Source organism: Prionailurus bengalensis, chromosome E2 (genome assembly GCF_016509475.1).
Source record: "Prionailurus bengalensis isolate Pbe53 chromosome E2, Fcat_Pben_1.1_paternal_pri, whole genome shotgun sequence".
Classification (NCBI taxonomy): Eukaryota; Metazoa; Chordata; class Mammalia; order Carnivora; family Felidae; genus Prionailurus; species Prionailurus bengalensis.
In genome coordinates this window covers 58,603,235-58,627,080 of record NC_057352.1, presented here as the reverse complement: position 1 = coordinate 58,627,080, position 23,846 = coordinate 58,603,235, and the positions used below count along the sequence as shown (strand labels likewise).

General features: G+C 63.5%; 1 protein-coding gene and 1 long non-coding RNA gene across 6 annotated transcripts in view; both read right to left on the bottom strand.

Annotated features, from left to right (window-relative positions):
* Positions 1-23,846, bottom strand: part of GSE1 (Gse1 coiled-coil protein) — a 391,234-nt gene that overhangs the window by 226,663 nt on the left and 140,725 nt on the right. For all 5 annotated transcript variants that reach the window (XM_043599809.1, XM_043599807.1, XM_043599810.1 and 2 more), the window contains exon 2: positions 22,865-23,045. In XM_043599809.1, coding sequence (XP_043455744.1) covers positions 22,865-23,045 — 181 coding nt within the window. The remainder of the gene's footprint in view (positions 1-22,864; positions 23,046-23,846) is intronic.
* Positions 5,653-10,299, bottom strand: LOC122494564. Its single transcript, XR_006300204.1, has 2 exons — positions 9,652-10,299; positions 5,653-9,620 (listed from the first exon to the last, which is right to left on the bottom strand). It is a non-coding gene; the product is annotated as an uncharacterized LOC122494564 (long non-coding RNA).

Below are 23,846 nucleotides of genomic sequence, written 5' to 3'. Positions count from 1 at the left end.
GGCCCTGCTGTGACCCTGGCAGCGTCCCCGCGAGGCTCTGCCGCATCAGACAGCTTCACACGAGGCGACGCAAGCCCAAGCTGGTGCCTGGCAGCCGGCCACTCCTCCGCCGGCACCTGGCTGGGAGGCCTCGGGCCCAGTTCCCTCTCTCCGTCAGCAAGAGCCACTCGAGGTTCAGAGAGGACTCCATGCGACCCAGCTTTTCCTCCACCTTTTGGGACTCGTGATGCACCTGTGGCCTTGCCTGGACGCGCCTCGTCTCACCCGCCTTCCCGCCACCTTGTCATAGCCCACGCCCCCTCCCCGCGCTGTCCCTCATCGATGGGCAGAATCGGGTCCAGGGAAGAAGCCTCGATGTTGTCTGCCTCTCTCTCTTCCTTTCTTCCTTCCACCCGCCCATCTATCCATTAAGGCGTCCGTCCGTCCTTCCTTCCTTCCTTCCTTCCTTCCTTCCTTCCTTCCTTCTTCCTCTGGCCACCCGTCCTTCCATTCACCGGTTTGGGCAGCCTGTGTTTACTGAGCACCTACTACGTACCTACCAGGTATTATCCCACGTTCTGGGGGCACACCAGTGCACAGAGGGGAGGGCAAGCTCTCCCACCCCTACGTTCTCGCCAAGGGAGGCAGAGTTTTTAAAAAAGGGGAAATCGACAGATGAGCAAATGTGGGGTCATTAGCGCCTAGGAGGAGGAAGAAAGCAAATCAAGGTGAGAAGAGAGTGAGTGATTCTCTGGGGAAGGCAACCCAGAAGGACCTCATGGAGGAGGTGACATTTAAGCTGAAGCCTGAAGGGCAGAAGGAACCAGTCACGCCAAACTTCCGGGGAAAGGGAGTTCCCGGCCCTTTCCAAGTAAGTGCAAAGGCCCCTCAGCAGGACCAGGAGAGACGGGGCCACAGGAGGTCAGGGGTGAGGAGGCCGGACACTGAAGGGGCGATTCTGGGAAGCTGGCTGCTGTAGGAATTAGGCTGGGCCCGGAGGCTGGCCCCTCAGGTGCTGGGGGGAGCTCACGCCCGAGACCACGATATGGGGTCACCCCGCACGGCTCTCTGTGGCCTCCAGGTGGTTCCAGAGTGCCCCCTACTCAGAGCGGCAAGAACTCAGGGGAGCTGGCACAAGAGGATCTCGTGTGTGATGCTGCGTGGCCCCGGTGGGCCCCAGAAGCTTCTGTGCCTCAGTTTCCCCACACAGATGCCCTGTCACGGCAGGGCTGCCTCGAGGAGTGTTTGGCTCCCAGCATCTAGCCCGCTGACCGGGAGGCCCTCCTCCCTCCCTCTCCAGTGCAGCTCTGGTTCCACACAACTACCCATTGTGGGCCCAGCTCACCCAGGCACACCCAGCACAGGCTCTGACTGGTCCTGGAGGAGAGGCCAAGGGCACCGCCTGCCCACCACAGGGGCCAGAGGGAGGGGCCAGAGGCGTCTCCACAGGCTCACCCTACCTGGGCCCTTGCAGCGAGGCGGGAGGGGGTGCCCAACCGGCGGGGCTTGGAAAGAAGACGGGGGGGGGGGGGGGGAGGGAGGGCTGATCATTCCAGCCCTTAGGCGCCCGTTTCCGGAAACCCAGCTGGGTAGGGGTGACCGTAGGGGGAGCCGCGGCCCCTCCCAAAGTCGACCCAGCCGAGGTACGGGTTCCAGGAATATCGCTCTGGCCCCCTCTTCTTCCCCAACACACCACTGGGGTGGAGTCTGATAATGAGAACCCCAGGAGAAGGTTCTGGAAAGAGCATCCCAGGAGGGTAGCATGGGGCGGTGGGGAGCTAATCCTTCCGGGGCACTGAGCTCCGTGAAGTCTCCCTTCCAAGGCTTTTCACGAATCAGCCCATTGAGTCCCCTCGTCACCATCCTACAGGTCGAGAGGCTGGGGCCCAGAGAGGGTAAGGATCTCCTGGAAGGTCACACAGCCGGGATCCAAGCCTGTGCTGTGAAACAATGGTGCGACAAGACCGGACCCCACATCCAGCGTGCCAGGTGCCTGGTGCTGTCGGGAGCACATGCCACACAATGGCTCGTTGCCCCATCGCAAGGCCTGGGTTACTGTCCCACGCTACCTATGGGGGCACTGAGGCCGCAGAGGATGACGGGACTTGCCATTTGCACAGCAAGTGAGCTAGCGGGGCAGGATTTCAACCAGGCGGGATGGGCCCTCTGCCCCCTTCAGAATCAGCTGCCCCCTCCGGTTCTGGGGCAGGAGGGCTGTATACGAGGGCGACCTGGGGCACCTGCCCCACCGCTGAGCTCCTGGGGCAAGGCGGCACGTTGAGGGGTTCCGCCTGCCGTCAGCCGTCGCCCGAACTTAAACAGGGTGGGAGGTGGGGGTGGGCCCTGAGCAGACACCTGTCGACCCTGACCTGACAGAGAGACCCTGACCCAACGGGCAGCTGTCACCCAGACACTGGGGACCCCGGACAGGCGTCACCCTGGGCCCAGGAGCTCCCACCTCGGGGAGGAGTGTCCCCCCCTCCGCTGCCCCCCTCGTGGGGCACGAGCCGACCCTGACAGCCTCCCGCCGTCTGGAGCTGCAGCCAGAGCCGGAGCGTTCTGGCCCGCGGGTCACCAGCGGTCATTCCTAATGGCTCGGCTCCCCTGTCCAGCTGTCTCCACGAGGGAGTGATCTATGACCCCATTACCGCCGAGGCCTCTGAAGGGCTCCGGGATGGATTACCGGCTGCCTCGAGAGAGCGGGGAGGCAAAAGCACGCACAGGTGAAAAATGAACTTCATCAGACTCCCCGGGTCTCATTACCATCCATCAGCAGCCAGCCCGACCCTGGGGTGGGGGTGGCCACTTGCCAGGCTGCAGACACCCCCCCCCCCGGCCGCTTGGCCGCCAGACCTCCGCCTAAGCTGTGGCTCTCGGCTTTGCCGCCTGCCTCGCTCCCCAGGGACCCTAAGGAGGGGCCGATCGCCAGGGGTGGGGGCAGGGGGCGAGCGTCTCCCACCGGGCCCTGACTCCGTGCACCTGGGAGTCCCCGTCCGGGTGTCGCGACGGCAGACTCTGACGGTGGGGGCCGTGCTGTGAGACACCGGCCTCCTGCCCGGACACCCCCCCAGCAGACCCCGCCCCAAACACCTGCCCAAGTGGCCCTGCTCTGCTGGGGCAAAGGGCCTCCCGGCCGAGAAGGGGCTTGTCTCCCATCTGGCAGAGGCCGCCAGGGCTTGGCGTGACAGGGAGTGCTTCCGGAGACATCTGGCTGTGCCAGGCAGGGCGGGGGCAGGCGCCCAGCTCGCTGACCTGGCCCAGCGGAGGCGGGTCTCCCGCCCTGGCCCGGTCACCTGGTCACCTGCCAAAGATCCCTCCAGACGCAGAGAAATAAAACTCGGGTGGGGCCTGATGTGCGTCCCTCCTGGGCCCCACCCCTCCACCTCGCGTCTCCTCAGGAGGCCCCTGGGCTTCATTAACCAGAGCTCATCAAGTCCCCGAAGATGAAGCCTGCCAGGCATCCAGAACATTCTACCCACACGCCTGGCTGTGAGCTCTTGGCCCTTCTGGGGGCTGAGCCTCTGGCTGCACAGGTCCCAGCGTGAACGAGAAGAAAAAGGGAGGTCTCCGGGGATGAGGGACAGGTTCCCAAATTCTTTTCTCAAGTTAATGTTTGAGACTCCTTGCTCAGTGTCCCTTCTGTGCAGCCCCATCGCTGAACAACCAGCAGGAGCTCACGCGATCTCGCGGGTGAGGCTGCGGGATGGGTGCTTTTGGCGGTTCCGTTTTACAGGTGTGGGAATGAGAGCTCAGAGAGGTCAAGAGACTGGTCTGAGGTCACACAGCAAGTAAACAGCAGAGCTGGGAGGGAAGCCAGCGCCCCCGCGTCTCAGCCACATTACAGGGCCAGTGAGAGGTTCTCCAAGCGGAGCCCGACCCTTGCCGGATGAAGGCCAGCCTGCCGCACGACCACATCCTCACGGGGCGTGGGGGAGCGGGGGGCCGGGGCTCAGCCAGCGTGAGGCATATTCCTCTCCTCTCAGAGGGGGGTCTCTGGATCAGGGGGCCTGGGCTGGGCGGTCCTCACCAGCACATCCCTACCCCTCTGAGTCTGTCCCTGCCCATGGAGGGAAGCAATACAGACCGGCTCTCGGTCGGCGGTGAGTCCTGGGGAGGGCGGCCCTGGGAAGCTGCTTTGGAAAAGGAAGCCTCCCGGATCCAGAGGGATCGTCGATATTAACTGGATTCCGAGGGGAAAAGCAATCGGAATCTGAGCCAAAGTTGGGGGTGGCAGGGAACGGCCACGGACCGGTGAGAACAGCCTCTGAGCCAAGGCACCCACAGTCCCCTCTGCCCCCAGGCTCTGCAGGCAAGAGGCACACAGGGCCCTCCCATCTCCAGCGGGATGCCTTTCTGCTCTTGGCGGGGGTGGGGGTGGGGGTATCTCTTTAATGGCAGACACTTTTTTTAATTAAAAAAAATTTTTTTAACGTTTATTTTTGAGAGAGAGAGAGATACAAAGCGTGAGCAGAAGACGGTCAGAGAGAGACAGGGACAGAATCTGAAGCAGGCTCCAGGCTCTGAGATGTCGGCACAGAGCCCGACGCGGGGCTCGAACCCACGAACTGCGAGATCGTGACCCGAGCTGAAGTCAGACGTCTCACGGACTGAGCCGCCCAGGCGCCCCTGTGGCAGACCCTTCGTATCCCAGCCCCACCCTCGAGCCCCTGCTGCTGTCTCCTCCTGGCTTCTGCTCCCCTCCCCAAGCAGACGGACACCCACGGAGCATGAATGAGCAAGTGTGGGCAGCTTCTAGGGAAACCCGCAGTCACCCAGGCTAGCCTGAGACAGGAGTGTGTGTGTGTGTGTGTGTGTGTGTGTCCGAGAGAGACGCCTGGCAGGGGGCGTGTGCGTGCGTCCGCGCGAGGGTGAGAGGACGTGCACTCGGGCAGCGAGCTCTGTGTGCCCACGCTGGGCCCCCGTCCCGCCCTGGCCGGGGCTCTTGGGTAAAGGAAAGGCCCGGGATGCCAAGATAAGGCTGGACTCAGGGACCGGGGAGGGAGCACCAGACGGGAGATAAGCCATTGGAGCCGCCTGTGCTCCCGGGGCCCCGCGGCGGCGTGTGGCTGGGAGATAACCACATTCTGAGGGCGGCGCCCAGCCAGGCCGGGGCCGTGTGATTGATGTGCAGTGGACAACCTGCCCTCCCACCCGCCTGCCCAGAGGGGAGGCACCGGTGGAGAGCAGGCGCCCTGGAGAGCGGAGTCGGCTGGGAGCCCACGCTGCCAGAGTCTATTCCTGGGCCTCGGGGAGGCCTCTCTGGGTGCCCCGCCCCCCCCCCCCCAGCTAGCCCTGCACGAGGCCCGGCCCCCAGGCAAGCGGGGTGCCCCGGACAAGAAGAGGGGCCCATCGGCAGCGTGCTCTGTGCAGACATTTCTCTCTACAAACAGAAACACCGGCCCCAGGTTTACCCAAGAGGCGCCCGAAGGCTGGTTGCCACAAGTGAGTCCTCCTGGGCCGGGCCTGTGTGCTGGGCCCTGAGGCCCTGAGAAGTGAGTCACCGTCCCAAAGCTGCTGGCCCCGGTTCCGCGTTAGTGAGACCCGCCGTGGTGCGGCTGCCTTGTTCAAGTCCTGACTGTCCGACTGCCAAGCCTCAACTTCCTCATCTGTAAAATGCGGCTGACGGTGCTCGCCTCCTAGGGATGTCGCGAATGTTAAATTGGCACCTAGTAAGAGCTCTAGACGCGTTTGTTAATTCAAATGAAGTCAATCGCACGGACTAGTAGATTCTACTCCTCGGCGGATCGCCCAAAGCGCTGAAACCAGGTGCTGGAAGTCAAACTTGTACGCGACTATTCGCAGCAGCATTATTCACAACAGCCAAGCGGTGCGAACGGCCCACATGTTCGCCAGCGGCAGAATGAACACGTCATACGCGATCGACGCGCACGCCGGAATATTACTCAGTCAGGAAAAGGCACGAGCGACTGTTCACGCTACACGTGGATGAGCCTTAAAAACGTGCTTGGCGAAGGAGGCCAGTCACAGAAGATCACGTCCTGTAGATGCCGTTTATACAAAATGTCCAGAAAACACAGACCCGCGGGTTAGTGGTTCCGGGGCTGGGGGAGGGGAGAGGAGAACGCCAGCTGATGGGTAAGGGGGCTTCCTTTCGGGGCGGGGAAAATGGTTTCGAACTCGATAGACGCGGCGGTCACACAACACTGAGCGCACTAAGTGCCACTGAACCGTGTACTATGAAATGGTTAGTTTTAGGGGCTCCTGGGGGGCTCGGTCGGTGGAGCGGCCGGCTTCGGCTCAGGTCACGATCTCGCGGTTCGTGAGTTCGAGCCCCGCGTCGGGCTCTGCGCTGACGGCTCGGAGCCTGGAGCCCGCTGCAGATTCTGTGTCTCCCTCTCTCTCTGTTCCTCCCTTGTTCTCTCTCTCTCTCTCAAAAATAAATAATTTACAAAATACTTAAAACGGTTAGTTTTACGTTAGGCAAATTCCATCTCGATACCAAAAAGTTGCATTCATATGCATTGCAGAGATGTTACCAGAAAACCAGAGGGTTCTCAGACCCACTCGGAAACCCACAGGTCCCCCCATAAAATGCAAAGAACGGGGAGAGGGAGTCTTCCCCATCTGGGGACCGCGCTTCCCGGCTGGAGGAGTAGAGGGCTGGGTTCTGGGCTGGATGATGGATCAGGGGCCGATGACACAGAGCCCCTAGTGACTATTAATTGTATCTAATTAGATCCGGGGCCACACCCAATGGAGCCAATTTGTTAAGTGTGTTTATGTCAGGATTTCAAATCGTTACCATGTGGCATAGAGCTCAGACCAAATGTCCACGATACAGCTCTTAACTGGATCACGATGGAGGGCCACGGAGATGGGGGGCGGGGCGGGTAGAGGGGAGAAGCTGGGAGGTGGGGGCACCTGGGCGGGGAGGGGCCTCCCTCGCCTCACCTCGCCCCCACTTCTATCTTGCTTGTGACCTTGACTCCCCCCCCTCGGTTTCAGTCTCCTTATCTGCAGGACCATGGGGTTGATCCAGGGGCAAAGAGGGGACATGGGGGGTGGTCCAGCATCTCCGCAATTTACATGAGGCCCTGGGGCACCACCCCCTCCCACCCCAGAATCATCTCCCTCTGTCTCCAAGACCTTAACCGACTTCCTTTGCATCTTGGAATCCTTCAAGTCACAGCTCCATCTCTCTTCCTCCAGGAAGCCCTCCGGGACTGCCTCAGCGATGCACCTGCACCTGCTGCGTGCTGCAAGGTTGCAGGAAGGCCAGTGGGCCAGCACCCTCTCGATGGCCGTGCCCTGGACCCTGCCAAGGTCTTATCTCCAGGGAGCGGGAGCAGAAGTGCCCACAGGCCACTTGCTTCCCTCACCTCCTGGGCCGTGGCCATGGGGCTCTGGCCAGGCCCCGGGGTCAGGCTGTAGGGGGAGCACATGCCCAGGCTCCCTCATGGCCTGCCAGGGGTCTGTCTGCCAGCCCACCAGGGAGTGGGTTCCAGGCCTCAAAACCTGAGCCGGCACCTGCCGGGAGGGGCCGGGAGGAAATGCCCGCAGGAACGGGCAGCTGGTTCTGCTCTGGCGAGAATTCAGCGGTCCCACAAGGACCAGAGGCCTGGGAGACTGAGCAGTGGCTCACCTGGGGGAAGGGGAAGGAAACCGATACTTGGATGCACCTACTATGTGCTGGGGGCACCTAGCGGATCTCTTCGGGAGCAAGGTGGGGGCGACAGTCGATAAGAGGGAAGGTGTGAACCTTCTCTCCGTTTCCTGTGTTGCCGATACACCCATCCCTTCGTTCGGCAAGTATTTATTGAGGGCCTACTGTGCGCTGAGCGCTGCCCTGGGTGCTGGGGGCAGAAGCAGACACAGATGCTTGCTCTCTTGGAGCTGTGCTGCCAACAGTGAGCGGGAAAATCTGCTAGGCGCACTAGTGGGTGGTGGCTTGTGCCCAGGACAGGCGGGTGACGGGGAAGAACGGACACTTTAGAAGAGGTGGACGGGAGGGGCGCCTGGATGGCCCAGTCGGTTGGGCGTCTGACTTCGGCTCGGGTCATGATCTCGCGGTTCGTGGGTCCGAGCCCGCATCGGGCTCTGCGCTGAGAGCTCAGAGCCTGGAGCCTGCTTCACATTCTGTGTCTCCCTCTCTCTCTGCCTCTTCCCCGCTCGCTCTCTGTCTCTCTGTCTCTCAAAAACAAGTAACATTAAACAAAGAAGAAGAGGTAGACAGGAAGCCCCCAGACAGCGTGGTTTCATCTACAGACCTCAGGGGAGGGAAGGGGGGCCCAAGGCTCCCAGGGAGCGGCCACAGCAGGGACGAGGTGGGGGCGTCCTCTGGAGCGAGGAAAGGGTGCACGGCCCCCTGCGTGGCCAGGAGGGCCGGGGGCCTTGCCCAGGCTTGACCGGCCAGCACGTGCCAGAGCTGGGTTCCCAGCCTGGATATTTTAACTCTGAGGTCCTGTCTCTGGCGGTTTGCACCACCGGATTAGTAAAACCTCTCCCTGAGGGGAGGAGACAGTGGAACGGCACGGACACACCTGCATAGCTGGGGACCAGGCTGGCCACTGGGACAGGCGGCCACTTTCATTCCCAAGTTGCCTGCTAGGCCTGCCCAGAGACCCGGGGCGTGTACGAGGCCACGGGGCGCAACGATTCTCCCAGGCCTCAGTCTTGTGGTCTCTCAGATGGGCCAATAACCGTGCATACCTCCCTGGAGTCATGGGGAGAAGTCACAGAGTGAATCTGTGCAAAGCATGGGCCTTCCTGTGCAGTAAACGCTTCGAGCACAGAGCTGCTGTCCCAGCAAAGAGAGCAGGCGTCTCCCTGGCCCCTAGTGGGGGAGTCAGGGAGGCTAGGTGGCCTTCCCACGGCTCATTGCCTGGAAATGGGCTTCTGGCTTCAACCCTCCCACACTGGCTGCTCCTGGGAGGCCAGCCCAAAGACGGCCTGAGGGGACGGGCAGCCGCGTGTCGGGCACCGAGTGCCCCTCGCCAGGGAACGTCACGTCACGGGCTCTGAGAAGGGGGTCTGGAAGCCGGGCCCTTCCTGAGCGGCTCAGGTCCCACCATGGGGGAAGGGGCCATGTCAAGGTCAGGTGGACGCGCCCCTCTGCCTTCCCTCCCTTCCCTCCCTTTCTAGCCCCTGGCCCGGCCCTCCTAGCCTTGACCGCTGGCACCGGGGGGGATGGGTTGCCGTTCCCAGGGAAATCCGCTGGACCACATGTGTCCCCGAGCCCGCTGGGATGCAGACGCCCAGGCCGATAAACCCCTTTCCCGGGGACAGGGCCGTCTGCGGAAGACCCGAGATAAGACTGAGCGGCCGCCGCAGCCGCTGTGCTTTCGTGCACACCAGCAGAGACCTTCTAGCAAACTCTGCACCACGGCGGGGGTGGGGCGCCTCTCCCCCCAGCTCCCAGGGAGCAAGAGACGGAGGCCTCCCCCTACGACCCTGCACGTGTTTACGAATCCGGGGCCTACCCCAGGCCAAGCCTGCTGCTGCCCCCCGCCCCGTGCGCCCTCTGACCTCCAAGGGTCAGAGGCGAGAAGGGGGCTGGGAGTTCTGCCCAGGACACGCGGAGTGAAGAGCACTCGGCCCTCTCTGCCCGCTGTCCCTGCTCCAAGTGCCTTCCGTCACTATCTCACTTAATCTGCCCACACCCCTATGAGGTAGTCGATCTCCTCTACTTTTCAGGCGAGAAGACGAAAGCACAGAGAGGTTAGGCAGTTGGCCCAGGGTCACACAGCCGGGAGAGGGTTCGTCTGGCGTCTCCCTCCCCAGGCTCTGTTCGGCCCGCAGGCCATCGGTGAGTCCTAGAGTGAGGACTTTGTATCTTGGCAAGGAGGCCAACGGAGGGCACGGGGCGGGGAGCAGGGAGGCACGGTGCCCACGGAGCCCGACACACGGATCCCGGAGGAGGATCGGATGCCCGGCGTGCTGGGAGGGATGGTCACGGCTTCCTGCAGCGCCCCGAGCCCTCACGCCCTGTGCGGCCCAACACGCGTGCCCGTCACCTGCAGTCGCTCACCCACGCCATCCCACCGACACTCCGGGCTTACAATCAAAGGTGGCCAGGATTTCAGAACCGAAAATCAAAATGTGGTTGGTGGAGAAGGCAGGACAGACACCCTGGGCCACGGCACGTGGCCCCCTGCGATTGTGCAGTGCACGACCTGCCCCATGGTGGGAGCAGCCCGGAAACCCGGCGGGACCCACGCCCCCGGGTTGGTGGCCGTGCAGGGAGGTTTCCGGACCAACCTGCAGGTCGCCTTGGATACGAACTCCTCCCCCAGGACAGGGTGGGGCAGCTGTCCCCACCGGAAGACCCCCTCTCTGCTGCCCTGCGTGCCCCTTCGCAGAGCCCCCCCCCCCGCGCAGCCCCAGCCCTGCACCCAGTGGACTCCCACTCACAGCTTGCGCTGGGGGGGCACCTGTGGCTTGGCAGGGCCTGGTGCTGAGGGGCGAAGGCGCAGACATCCGCTGCCGTCCTCCACTTCTGGGCTCACCTCCAGCTCCTGGCTCCCGCGGTGACAGCCCGCCTCCCACAGCTCTGAGAACAGAGCCAGGCTGTGCTCACGTGTCCCCGCCGGGACCACACGGCGGGCGGGCGGGCGGGCGGGGAGGGGGGCGGTGGGGGGAGCAAAGCCGCCGTCCCACGCCACCAGGCCACAGGCTCTGTCTGTGCCCAAACCTGCCATTAGGGAGGCTCGAGGCAGCCAGCCCAGCCCGCCCAGTCACCGAGCTCATCCCAGACCAGCCCCTGGGGTGGTGGCCGCAGGGCAGGGCCACGGCGGCAGGCTCCAGATGGCCCGAGGTTACCAGGGTTCACTCCGCACCAGAAACCATGCCCCAGGTGGCCTTCCCGGGCCCGGGGAAGAAGGAGATCCCGGGGAACTGAGCCTTGGGCAGGGCGCGCACCTCTGCCCATGTGGTCTGGTTCCTGAGGCCATGCTTGGGGGGGGGGCGGTGCAGGGACAAAAGCTGCGGAGGGTTTGCTGGCTCTGACGCTGGGGAGGGGCTGGAGCAGCGCTTGGGGTCCCCGAGGGCTCAGGGGGCGGTCGCTTGGGCCCAAGGAGGTGGGAGAGAGGCCGCCCCTGAGTGTGGAGGTTGGCTCCTGGTGGACATTGCTGGGCTGGTCCTGGGCCCTGTATCTGCCCGGGGCCAACCTCCCGGATCACTGAGACTATTTCCTGATCTGCAAACAGGGCAAATGGCTTGAAAGCTGGCCTGCAGCTGCTGCTTAATAAATGCTCCTGCCCTTCCTGTACCTCACTGGGTGAGGGGGAGAGAGGAGCAGAGGCCAGGGGCTGCCCCCAGGATGTCTTCCAGCCCGTTTCTGAGCACTTACTCCGTTCCAGAGAAGGGAGCTGGGTCTCACTTGTGGGCTGTCCCCCACCCCAGGCCCAGTGAGGGTCCCAGGGGGTCCTCCCTGGCCCAGTCGGGGTGTTGAGATTCCTGCGTGTGGGTGGAGTGGGAGGTGACAGGGCTCAGATGCTTCCAGACAACGGCAAAGACGAGGGGGCAGTGACAATCAGGGTGCTGACCGTCCCCGTGGCCGAGCTGGGTGGTCCCGAGGGCCTCACACCCTGACCCTCCCCCCCTTGCAGCCCCCACCCGTGGGGTTTACACCAGGCAGCGGCCCAGAGAGGGCGGGCCGCTCGTTCAGGGCACACAGCTCTAAGTGGCAGTGCCGGGATTCGAACCCAGGCCGGCCGGGTCCGGAGCTCCACTTTTCACACCACGTCTGGGGAGCGAGGGGTGCCTGGGACGGTCTCTCGGCCCCCGTGAGGGAAACCGTGTGGTGCCACCGTGACCGAGGCGAAGGGGTGGAGGGACTCTGTGCGTCTGTCCTGGCCTCCGGCTTGGTGGCAGAGGGCCGCCCGGCAGGAGGGGGCTGGGGTCCCAGAAGCTGGCCTCCTGGGCCTTCTCCTGCACAGCCCGCCCCCAAGCCAGCAGGGCAGACGTGTGTCGCGACCTCGTCCTCACACCCTCCGGGACGGCCCGTCCTGATGGTACCCGGAGGCGGGGAGGGAGGCGGCCAGGGCCTAACGGAGGAGGCGCGGAGGAGCCTGGCCCTGCCTTGGCGGTGGGTGACCACGGGGGCCACGGGGGCAGGACCACGGTCACACCGCCCCAGGCAGCCGGGGAGGAGAGGAGACTTAGCCGTTCTCCATCAGTCACGCGTCCCGCCACCTGCTCATCCTCTACTATCCACCCACCCATCCTAGAAAGGTTTGCTGAGCACCTGTGTTTGCAGAGCCTCTTCTAGGCGGCCGGCAAGAAGCACACGACAGACCCTCCCGGGCACCGGGTCGGTGCCGGAGGGACGCAGGTAGAGACGGGACACTTGCCAGCGACGACGACACTGTCCCCGAACGTTGGCTACGCGCTTTGCCTCACCCACTCCTCCCCGCGACCCTCTCAGCAGCTGCGGCCGGCACCCCCGCTTTGCAGATGAGGAAACTGAGACTCCTTCAGAGAGGAGCAGACCCAAGGGCCTGTGCCTTTCGCTCGTTCCTCTCCCCCCTTCCCCTTCCCGTTTCTGTCTTTGTTTGAAATAACAGCGAGAAAGAACCAGAAAAAGCGACACCCAAACAGCCAGTGATTATGTTGCAAGCTGAGCAGCCATATGTCCTGGTTTGCCCGGGACAGCCCTGGTTTCCCCCCTAACATCCCACGCAAGAAGTAACACCACCGCCTCTGCTCTCACAGTGCCCCGGTTTAGACCCAGCAGAAGCCAAGTAAGGTCCCTTCCCACGACAGAAAAAGGCAGGGTCCGGGGACGGAGCAATCGCGGAAGGCTTCCTGGAAGAGGCGGGGCTGAGCTGTGCCGGGAGGGGGGGAGAACAGCGCCTACCTCACCGTGCGCCGTGAGGATTCTGTGAACTGGCGCCTGCCACGTGGGCAGACCGCCTTAGTGTACAGTAGGTGCTCGCTAAACGCCACCTGCTATGGCCCTTCCCGTCGCACAGGCAAGGTGCACGGAGGAGAGGGGACCTGGAATCTGAGAGCGTCCCATCTGATCGCTGCCCTTCCTCGACTCTCCAACCGGTTTGGGGGGCTCCGCTTGAATACTATCAGGGTCGGGGAGATCACTACCGCACAGCCGGCCGGCCGATCTACAGACGAGCAGGGGAGTGTGCCTGTCCGTGCGTTCCTCCTGGATCAGACCGAATCCAGGCCAGGCCGCGCAGGGTCCGGCCCGGAGTCTGTGCCTCCTCCCACCCGCCAGCTGGGGGTCCCGCAAGACGTCCGTGCTGCCCCCAAGGCTGGCCGTGATGAGAGGGCAGGGGAGGTGATGAGAAGCCCTCACACCCCACCGGGTACGGGAACGGGACCTCCAGGGCTTTGGCATCACCTGTGCCATGCACGCCTGTCCCTCCCGGAATCTCCTGGAGACTGAGCCCCAAGCACGCACGTGCCCTCGGCCTTCTGGATCCGCCTGGCTCGCATCCCGACCCCTCCCCGTTCTTCCTCCTACTTCCTTCCGGAAGCAGGAGGTGGCTCGGGTTCTAGACCTGGCCCCGTCCTGGGCATCGGGTGCTCCCTCCTCTAAAGGAAGGGAGGGGAGGGTTCAGGGCCCCTCCTCTGTGCTTCCTCTCAGGTGCCCAGAGCTGGCATGGGGAAGAGGGGGTGCCCGGGGCAGGGGCATCGAGCACACACCGGGGGAGGCCCCGGGCGGCTAGGGTACCTGCTGCCACGCCTCGGTGCCCTGCTACACCCCCTCAGGATTCCAGCGCTTGCCCTTGGGCCCCTGGGCCCTGACAGGGTCACCGCTCTGGCCCCTGGGGACATTACATCAGTCCCCTGGGCCCTGCTCATGCACGGGGCCGACCCCGGGGGACTCACCCGGGAGCAGCACTTTCCATTTGGGGCTCTTCTGGTCCATGAGAACTGCCTGTCCCAGCCCCTGACCCTCCCCACCCCGGCCCGGCCCGGCGGCCTCGAGCAGCAACCTTCGGCCTGGGGGAGGGATGGGAGGGGGGTGCGGAGCCTCAGGGCCAGGAGGAGCAGGGCCAGGCTCTCAGCTCTGCAATTCAGTTTCGGGAGCAGACTCCGGAAAAGGCCGTGGGGAGAGAGCGCGCGTGCTCACGAGCACGTGGGCAGCGGGCCCTCCTTCGGCCCTCCCAGGCCCCGGCCCGCCCTGGCACACGCCCCCTCGGGCTGCACACAGAGCTCTGGAGGGAGGAGGGTGGCGGGAGTGGTCGCCACTTTCTGCTTTCCCTTTGCAGACTCGGGCCCCGGGCTTCTCCGAGCGGACCCGGCGGGCCAAGGTACTTACGGCCGTGTCCCGGGGAGCAGACAAGACCCCGGATCCCACGGGGGTCCCAGTGCCCCCCAAGGTCACCCTTGCTCATTCGCACAATCGTTCAGCATCTATTCTGAGCCCCTACTGCGCGCCAAGTCCCCGCGGTGTGCTTGGCACGCTCCAGGCACGAGGAGCCGTTCGTGTGGCCGCGTTCCCAGAGGTCAGGAACGCCAAGGGCAGATGGCAGGGAGACAGGGCCAAGGACGGTGCAGCCCAGGCCGAAGGAAGGGGTGCAGGCCCGGTGCCCTCGACTCGGGACCTCAGGCCTCGGCGGGTGCCCCGTGGGCGGGGAGGGGACACAGGGACGATGCTGCAGCCGAGGAGGGTCCAGCCCTGGTGGGGAGGAAGGGCCGTGGAGGAGCAGAGGCAAGAGTCCCTGGGGCGGGGTGGGGGGACTCTGAGGGGGATTCCAGGGCGGCCTGGGGGCCGGCGCAGGAAGCCACCCGCCCCAGGGCTGTGGCTTTGGCCGCCTTTCCAGGGCTTAGCTGTGCCCCGACCTGAGAAAACACCAAACTGCACCGAGACCATCCTGGAATGGGTGGGAATCCAGCCCCTTCCGGGACGCTTCCCGGCCGGGCTGGTGAGAGCACCCCCGAGGGCCCCCATTCCCCATTCTAAAGGCGGAGCTTACTAACTCAGGTCGCCTTCACAGAAACAGCCCCGTGAGAAAGGTCCTGTCATCATCCTCACGTTCCAGAGGAAGAAAGTGGCCCAGGGAGACCCCTGGTGCACCTGCTGGGGCTGAGCCGGGCTGTCTCGGGTCCGCCTGGGGCATGGCCACGAAGCCTGAGGGGCCGGTCCTGGCAAAGCGCCCACAGGGGTGCCTGGCATAGAGTCAGCGCCCAGTAAATCCCCGCAGGCCGCCGCAGTCCCCACCAGCCTGCCCATTCTCCAGTCGAGAGCTTGCGCCCCATGCCCCACAGCCGTACACGGCCAGCTCAGCCCAGCCAGAGTGGCTGGCGTGGCAGGTCAAATAATGGCCCCCCAAAGACGGGCGTGTTCTAATCCCTGGAACCTGTCAATGTATCACGTCACTTGGCAAAAGGAACTTTGCAGATGTGATTAAACTAATGGCCCTGAAACAGACAGATGACCCTGGATGACCTGGGGGGGGGGGCAATTCAATCACGAGGGTCTTTGTAAGGGGGGGGCACAGGTGCATGGGAGCCGACCTGAGGACAGAAGAGATTGCGGTGATGTGGCCAAGGAGCCATGAGCCACGGACTACAGCCGCCCGAAGGAAGCAACCTGCCCGTGCCTCCGACCTCCCGGCTGGAAGGTAACAGACCTGAGTTCACGGTCATGTGTCACTGTAGCTGCAGGGAAGGTGTACAACCAGGAAGATAACTCCCTAGACTCACAGCACCTGGCGTATAGTAGCTGCTCATTCAACGCTCTTCTGGGTGTTTCATCCAGGGAGCTCACAGCTTCTCAGTCATCCGAGTTCAAGGGGGAGAAAGAACCAGTCATGTGCAGGTGACCTAGTGTCCTTGGCCCCAACATGTCAAACCTCTGAAAAGGCCACCAGTGGTCCCTAGAATTTTATAGTTTATTTAAAAAAATTTTTTTTAATGTGTATTTATTTTTGAGAGAGAGAGAAAGAGAGAGAGAGAGAGAGCACACATGAGAGGGGCAGGGGCAGAGAGAGAGGGAGACACAGAATACAGAGCTCGTTCCAGGCTCCGAGCTGTCAGCAGAGAGCCAGATGCGGGGCTCGAACCCACGAGCCATGAGATCATGAGCTGAGCCGAAGTCGGATGCTTAATCGACTAAGCCACCCAGGCGCCCCATAGAATTTTAGTTTAGAGCAGCACCCTGAGAGGGAAGAGAGGTTCTGGAACGGAGTAAGAACCTGCTTGGAACATCAACCCCCAGTCCAGGAAGCCTGAGGAGATGTATGCCCCCTATGCGTACAAGAATCACATTTTCTCGTTATGTTCCCCCGTCCGGGTCCTCGGCACTAGCTGACTCGAAACCTCGTATTAGACATTTGTGTTGACAAACGTCTACGGAGCACCTATTACGCGCACTGCGCCAGTTTCAGGAGCGCGAAAGACGACAGACAGCAACACGTGGTCCCACGAAGAGGGCAAGTGTGCTGTGCACAGGCTGCCCCAGGACCTTTGCACTTGCTCTCCCGGTGGCCCGGAACTCTCTGCCCGACATCACCGCCTCAACAAGGCCTTCTGTGTCTACCCTGCCTAAAGCCGCAGCTGTCACCTCCCTGGGTCCCCCTGCCCTACTTTTCCTCACGGCACCTAACGCCACCTGGTGTCACACGTTTTGCCCAACACGGTCTTCGGCATGCGGTGGGCGCTCAATGAATGTCTGTGAACAAATGCACACACGTAAATGACAGTGCAGATGTGCAGAAGAGGCAATGGTGAAGACACGAGCAAAGGTCTGCTGGGAGAGACGCCCAGTCTTCACGCGGTTTCTGCTCTGAATCAGGGCACGGGTGCAAGTCGGTGTGGGGCACGGCGAGGCTTGGAAATGATGCTCTTTGAGCCACACGAACCTGTACAGTAGCAAACTGGTGGCTGCAGTCCCCAAGCACCCTGGGTAAGCCGCCGAGCAACAGAGAGAAGGGTCTGCAGGCCCGCGGGGGTGAGTCCCCGCGAAGGATTCAGAGACGCTCCCGGGGAGACAGGAAGCCACCAGCAAAGGGCCCCTCAAGGCGGCCTGGCTTCCTCAACCTCCTGCCCCGACTTGCAGGCTCTGAGCTCCCCGGCGTTACCCGAATTCCCGAGAAAATAAACACGCGGCTTGTCGCAGAGAAAACAGACTTCGGATCCCAGCTTGGCCGGGGCCCCACAAGGGAAGGGAGAGAGGTGAGGGCTTCGGGAGGCCCTCGGGCTGCCAGACGGGGGCCCTGCCATCGCAGCCGGCAAGCGGGGGCGGGCAGGGCTGGAGAAGCAGCGGCCGAGCCGGCCCCTGGGCGCTCCGAGCGGCTGCCACTTGGCAGCTGGGGCACAGTCCCCCGAGTCCTCTGTCAAAGCACTGGGCACCAGCACCCGCCCCGAGCAAGGCCTGCCAAGCACTTCTCAGGGCCTAAGCCAAGTCCCCAAGTGGAAGGCCCTCCCTTGCTGCCGGGAGCCCATTTGCCCAACCAAGAGACAAAGGCCTTTGTGGGGCCAGGACTTCAGGTGGCCACCAGGCGCTCTCCGCAGGGGTGGGGGGGGGGAGGGGGGGCTGGGGCCAGCTCGGGTGTTCCTGTGGGCACTCGCAGGGACAGAGCCGGGTTACAGGGAGGCCGTCTGCCTGGTACCACGGGCTGGGATTTGTACCTAGAGAGCAGGAACCCCCAAAATTAACCAGCCCCACGGCGGGCACCTACGTACATTCGACTTCCAGGCAAGTCACAGTGCTATGTTCCCCTCGGCTCTCCCTACTGCGGGGACTCAGCCCGGGCCTGAGGGGCTCAGCTCCTAGGACCCCGCCTGATTCTCCACTGGCTTCCTTCTTTGGTGCCCTCGGCCTGACTTCTGAAGGGCATCCTTCCCGGGAGAGCTGGGTGAGCCCCAGCACCTGCATGCTAAGCAAAGCTGCCCGGTGTCCCTGGTGGGGGGCGGGCGGGAGGTGGGAGAGAGAGAGGGGAGCAGAGGTGAGCGTGCATTTTCCTGCCGTTTGCACAGACAAGGCTGAGCAGGACGGTCCCGGGAAATGTGCCGTCTCAGGTGGTTTCTTGGAAGCGGAAAAGGAGTTAAGGACGTGTGTGCCAGTGCTCTCCGGGGCACAGCACCCAGGGGGACGAGGGAGAAGGCGGGAGTAGGGAGTGGAGGAGGAGGCAGGAGCCCACTCCAGGTGAAGCCCCCGAGGGTAAGATGCGTCTTTTGCTGGAAGCCAAGGGGCCAGGCTTCCCATCCCTGCCCCTGAAAGGACAGGAGGACGCCCAGCCCTGCCCCGAAAGCACACAGGGACCCGGGGAGGGCGTCCGGGGGACCAGCAAGGCTCGGCCCCAAGCTCTCGGAGCCCCGTGCAGCGTGCGGCTGGGGCACACATGACCAGTGAGCCCTCAACGGTGCCCGGCCCCTCCTGCAGCGGGCTGTCGTCACCGTCTGGCCCCCTTGGCACCCGGATGTGGTGGGAACGGGTTCAGGCCAACGGAAGAGACGTGGGTCCCCTCAAGGCCAAGGTGAGGGAGCATCCAGTGTTTCTTCCTATGTGTTCTCCTGCCCGTGTCCACTGGCGATGGCATCAGAGCATTCTAGAAGCCAAGAGGTGGCAGAGACACAGGCAAAAGGGAAGCCGGGAACCACAACGGGCTCAGGGTCGTCTGTAACGGCGCCCGCAGGCGGGTGTGCCCCAACGATTTTATGAGTGACTTTGTGATCGGCCGGATCACGGCCCCGAAAGACGTCTATGTCCTATTTCCTGGAACCCGTGAATCTGCCCAAGGGTCCCTCACACGGCAAAGGGGAAGTAAGGGAGACCTGGGGACAGAGAGCACCCTGGATTATCCTGTGGGTACACGAGGCCCTCACGGGTGGAAGAAGGGGGCAGAGATGCGCCTGGAGAAGCAGAGACACCGCGTCGCCCGCTGTGCAGGTGGAGGAGGGGCCGTGAGCTGGGGAATCCGCACAGCTTCCCGAAGCCGGAAAGGGCCAGGAAGAGGATTCTCCCCTGGAGCCGCCAGAGGGAACGCAGCCCTGCCCACTCCTTGCTTTCAGGCCAGGGAGACCCACGTTGGACTCCTGGCCTCCAGGCTGCAAGGCGGTACGTGTGTGCTGTCTGGAGACATAAGTCGGTGGTCGTCCCCGAACGGCAGCAGCAGGAGCGAGGTCAGACAGACCTCTTCCGAGATACGCCACCGCCATGGTGGGTCATGAGAACAGGGAGAGGTCGGGCACCTGCTGGGCCGACCCAGGGGCCAGCGCGGTGTGAGATACGCTCGCTGACCCTCCCACCCCACAGCCCCGTTCCTGCTCGCCCCTGCCCCACGAACCGGGGTCCCCAAAGCCCGGAGTAATGCGAGTGGAGGCTTTCTGGGTGGGAGGAGAGCCACAGCTCTGGGGACAGAAGGAACCCAGAGACCACCCGCGACGGGGCCCGGCCCCCCGACGTGGCGAGTGAGGAAGAGAGGAGCCCTGGGAACACGGCTGTCGCTGGAGAGTCGATCGGGGCCTGGTCTCCTGCGCCCCCGCGGCAACTCCAGGAGAGGGGTCTGTGACTTCCATTGTCTCTGTTAATAAAGATACTAGGAGCTACTTTAGAAGCCGTTCCGCAGCTCGGAAAGGACATCTAGGGTCCATGCGGCACAACTATGGGGCCACCACTTAGCTGTACGATGGGGCTGCACAGGATGACCACACAGAGAGCACATTCACAGAGACACAAGGAGAATGGCACACCCTGGAGTTGTGCAGTGTGCAACCTGCACAGCCTTGCATGGCAACCCTGGCCGGCTCCTTGATATCCATCCCACCGACATCCTGCTACGGGAAGACCTCATTTTTACCACGAACTACTCGCAGCTGGGGCGGCTACGCTTTGGGAAGGTTCTGAACTTTGCACAGCCTCCATGGCTGGGAAGCGCAGCGCTGACTCGGAAACCTGGACCTGGGTCTCGGACAACAAGCCACACCCTCGCTCATCAGCAGATCGTGCTGCTTCTCTCCCAAGGAGGCCGCGGCGGCACAATGATAATTGTTCCGGAATGCCTGTTCCCATCCGTTCGTGCTGAACTGGGAGCAGCCTCTCGCTGGAGTTTATACCACACGCAGACGGCACAGCCTGGGCTACAGGGTGAACAATCTCGGGCAGAGCTGAGCCTGGGGGCTCGTCACCCTACGAGGAAGGCTGCCTCATGGCCGGGTTTCGGCTGTGCCCTTCTCCCGCCGGCTGGAGACTCCTTGCCTGCCTGAGGAATCCTGGCCTGAGGTCCCCGCTTCCCTTGCAGCCCCACAGCTAAACTCCCGACAGTCAGCAAGTGACCACATCCTAGGGGTCACTCGGAAGCATGCAGCATCCGCCTCTGGGAGAGAACAAAGCAGGGTGGCCACCCGTGTCCCTGGGGGCACTCAGCCCAGTCACCTGGCACCAGGGTTCCTGCAGTGACAGCCTCCTCTCCTGGCACACACTGCTGTCCTTGTCTACGGGCTGTTTGCAGGGAGCTGAGGGTCAGAAACGGACTGCGATGGGTAGATACCCCTCAAGGCAATAGATGCACGCCTCTGACCTGCCCGTAGCTGCCCAGACCTTCTGGGAAAGGCCCCTGCCCCAGGGAGCACTGGGGGGAAGCCACCATGAGAGGGCAGGGACAGACAGTTGGGGGGACAGGGGTTCAGAGCTCTGGAGAGAGGAAGTGGTGTGTGAGTATGTGTGTGTGTGTGTGTGTGTGTGTGTGCATAGGGATGTGTATTCTGTACGTGTGTGTCTGCGACGCGTGTTTACATGCTGGTGTAAGAGAGGCCCGGGGCCGTGGGTGCGCACGGATCTGTACGCACGTGCCTGCGTGCGTACCCTTGTGCGCACGGATCTGTACGTACGTGCCTGCGTGCGGACCCTTGTGCGCACGGATCTATATGTACGTGCCTGCGTGAGGCCCCTTGTGTGAGCCGTAGTTGCTGGGTCTGGGTCCGCTCCTGTGCGTCCCTGCTCCCGTATCCAGGTGTCTGCACGCGCTCACCCCCGGTGCCTGCCCGCCATCCAGCTGGCAGTGCACAGCTGGACCCGGGGGCTGTGCCTGCGCGCCCGATGAGAGGTGGCAGGTGTGTAATAAACCATTAGTCACTGTCACGTTTCTGAGCAGCCTCAGCGGCCTCCCGGGGAGGGGCCTGCTCCAGGACTGCGCTCCTGGCAGGTCTCTGGCTGTGAAGCTGCCCACCCCCTTCCGGGCAGGGCTGCAGCCTGACAGGAGCAGCTGGCAGACGGGGGCCTTGGGCCCCTGCCCTGCCCCAGGCAGCCCAAGGCCCGGGTCTGGCCCTGTGTGCACCCGCGGGGGGAGGGGAGAGTCCCCAAGGGTCAAGTTTTGCTGGATATTACCCAGAACCGAGGCGGGATTGGGGTGGAGGGGGCAGGGCGGGGAAGCAGCCTCCAGGATGCTCCACGCTGCCTGGAAGAGGCGCGGCAGGTGACTGGGGCGCTGACACCAGCCCACGCGTGCCAGCACTCGGGGCCAGACCTGCACTGAACGCTCTTCCGTCCCAGGGGATACCCACGTCTGCCCTTGTAAGCCAGCCTCCCCCGCCTCCCCCAATTAGCCTTCGTTCCCATCTCTCGGCTGAGGAAGAACAGGCACGGAGCAGAAGACACTGGTCCAGGGCTCTGAGCGCCCGGGCGCCAGGGGGCGTGGCTCCCCGTAGCACCCCGCCCACCACCTGCGTGCCCCGCCCACCGCCCGCGTGCCCCTCTGCCAGGGTTTGGGAATCCCTCAGAGGGCTGCGCGGCCCGTGAGCCCCTGGTCATCCGCTGTGCCCCTTGCCCAGAGCACATCACGGAGAGAAAGGGGTGGGCACTGGGGTTGTCCTGCAGGCGGATGTCCCCACCACGCACTCCGCACATCCACCAGCCCATCTCCTCCCGCCCTGGCCCGCTAACAAGCGCTTTCAGCGTGGGCTCACACTGGGGGCTGGCACGGGTCTCAGGATTCAGTCCTCTCTGGGCAGTGACAGGCGGGACACATACAGGGCCCCCCTCGGAGGGCTCTTGCGGACAGAAATACGGCCTCAGGACCTGCTCTTAGGACCCTCCCCGGATAAGAACGCAGGCGCCCACACACCCCCACATCCAGCCAAACGGCCTGCCTGGGATCCACTCACTGCCCCCGGCCCGGGTCCCGCAGGCCCCGCAGCGCAGCCCTCCGGACTCTACACTCACAGGCCCATCACCCAAGGAGGGACAGTCGTCAGGGAAAGGGCCGAGATGGGCGAGCAGGCGGGGTCTCCGCGGCGTCGTGCCGGCGAGATGGGCACGACGGGATCGGTGGGCAGCGTCCTCCCCCAGCCACGCGCCCTGGTTCCCCCTGGCCCAGCTGAGGCTAACTCGGGAGACAGATGTGTGCCAGGCCCCGGCGCCTGCGTATCCATGATGGAAAAGCCCAGAAACCGTCCCTGCACCACTGGCGGAGAGAGGGCGCGCACGGGGTCGCGCGCAGGACGCCGGAGCAGCACAGGGCGGCGACCACACAGAGGGACCCGCGGAGTCTGGGGAGGGCAGCCGGCCGAGAGGCGGCCCAAACCGCCAGGAAACCATCATCATGGTTTGGGCAAACACAGGTGTGCGGTTAGAGACGCGCCCGCGGGTGGTCCCCTGGGGGCGGGGCCCGTCCAGGCGGAGGGCGTGTCTTGGCGGGTGGGCGGTGGGTGCTGGCGCCCCATTCGGGGTCGTTTAAAGACGAACGGGTGAGTACCGTGGCGTCCCGGATAATAAATACAACAAACAGGGGCCGTCTGTGAATATCCAGGATGAGAGAGTCAGGAAGCAAGGGATTCTGATCAAACCACCATGCGAGGAGCGTGAACGAGAAAATCCCAACGCGAGTTAAGGGAGACCGGAGCCATGCGGAGACCGCGGGGCGGAGGTCTGTGCCCGAGCTCCGTGTTGGGAGCCGCCCTCCCTGCCGGGGACGGCATGAGCCGCGCCGGCACCCGGGGACGGAAAAGAGCCCGCGTCTACCTGCGCCTGCGGGGTCTGCTCCGGCCCCGTCCAAGCCGCTCTGCTGACAGCGGGCGGGCCCCGGCTCCTGGGCTGTCCTGGGGCCTCTGGGCGTGCTCTCTGCTGGGGCGCCTGGCCGGGGCTCAGGCTCCCTGGCTGGGGGGTGGACGGCTGTCGACGCCTCCAGAGATGCAGAGGTGACCTGGAAGGACAGGAGGGGACATGGTGAGTCTTGGGCACAGTTGCCCAGAGGTGCCCAGTGGGTGGGCCCCCGGACGCCACTCTTGCCCCCGCCCCCACGATGGCCCGGCTTGGCCATCAAGGACTCAGCTGGGCTGGCTCAGGGCGGCACAGGGCCGGTCCCCAGCAAAACCAGCAGGAAGATTGCCCAGTGAACCCTGCCCGAGGCCACCGGGCTGGCCGCTGGGTACTGGGGTCGCACCCACTGGCCCCGTTGCTCCCTGAGCCCCCTCAGCTCCTGCCAGGAGTTGGCAATAACTATGTGCTAGTTAATTATAACCGTAACAATTAACTTAGCTAACCTTCAGTCCGCTCTGCAGGGGGTCAGCCCATCCCCCACCCCTGTGTCTTCGTTCTCAAGAATTTTTTTAATGCTTTTTAATTTTTGAGAGACATTGTGTGAGCAGGGGAGGGTGAGAGAGAGAGGGAGACCCAGAATCCGAAGCAGGCTCCAGGATCCGAGCCGTCGGCACAGAGCCCGACGCGGGGCTCGAACTCACGGACCGTGAGATCGTGACCTGAGCCGAAGTCGGACGCTCAACCGACGGAGCCCCCCAGGCGTCCCTTGTTTTCTTTTTTTTAAAGTTTATTTATTCGAGAGAGAGAAAACGCGTACGCGGGGGAGGGGCAAAGATAGAGAGAAAGAATCCCAAGCAGGCTCGGAGCTGTCAGCACAGAGCCCGATGAGGGACTCGAACTCACGAACGGTGAGATCGCGACCTGAGCGGAAATCAAGAGGTGGACGCTTAACCACTGAGCCACC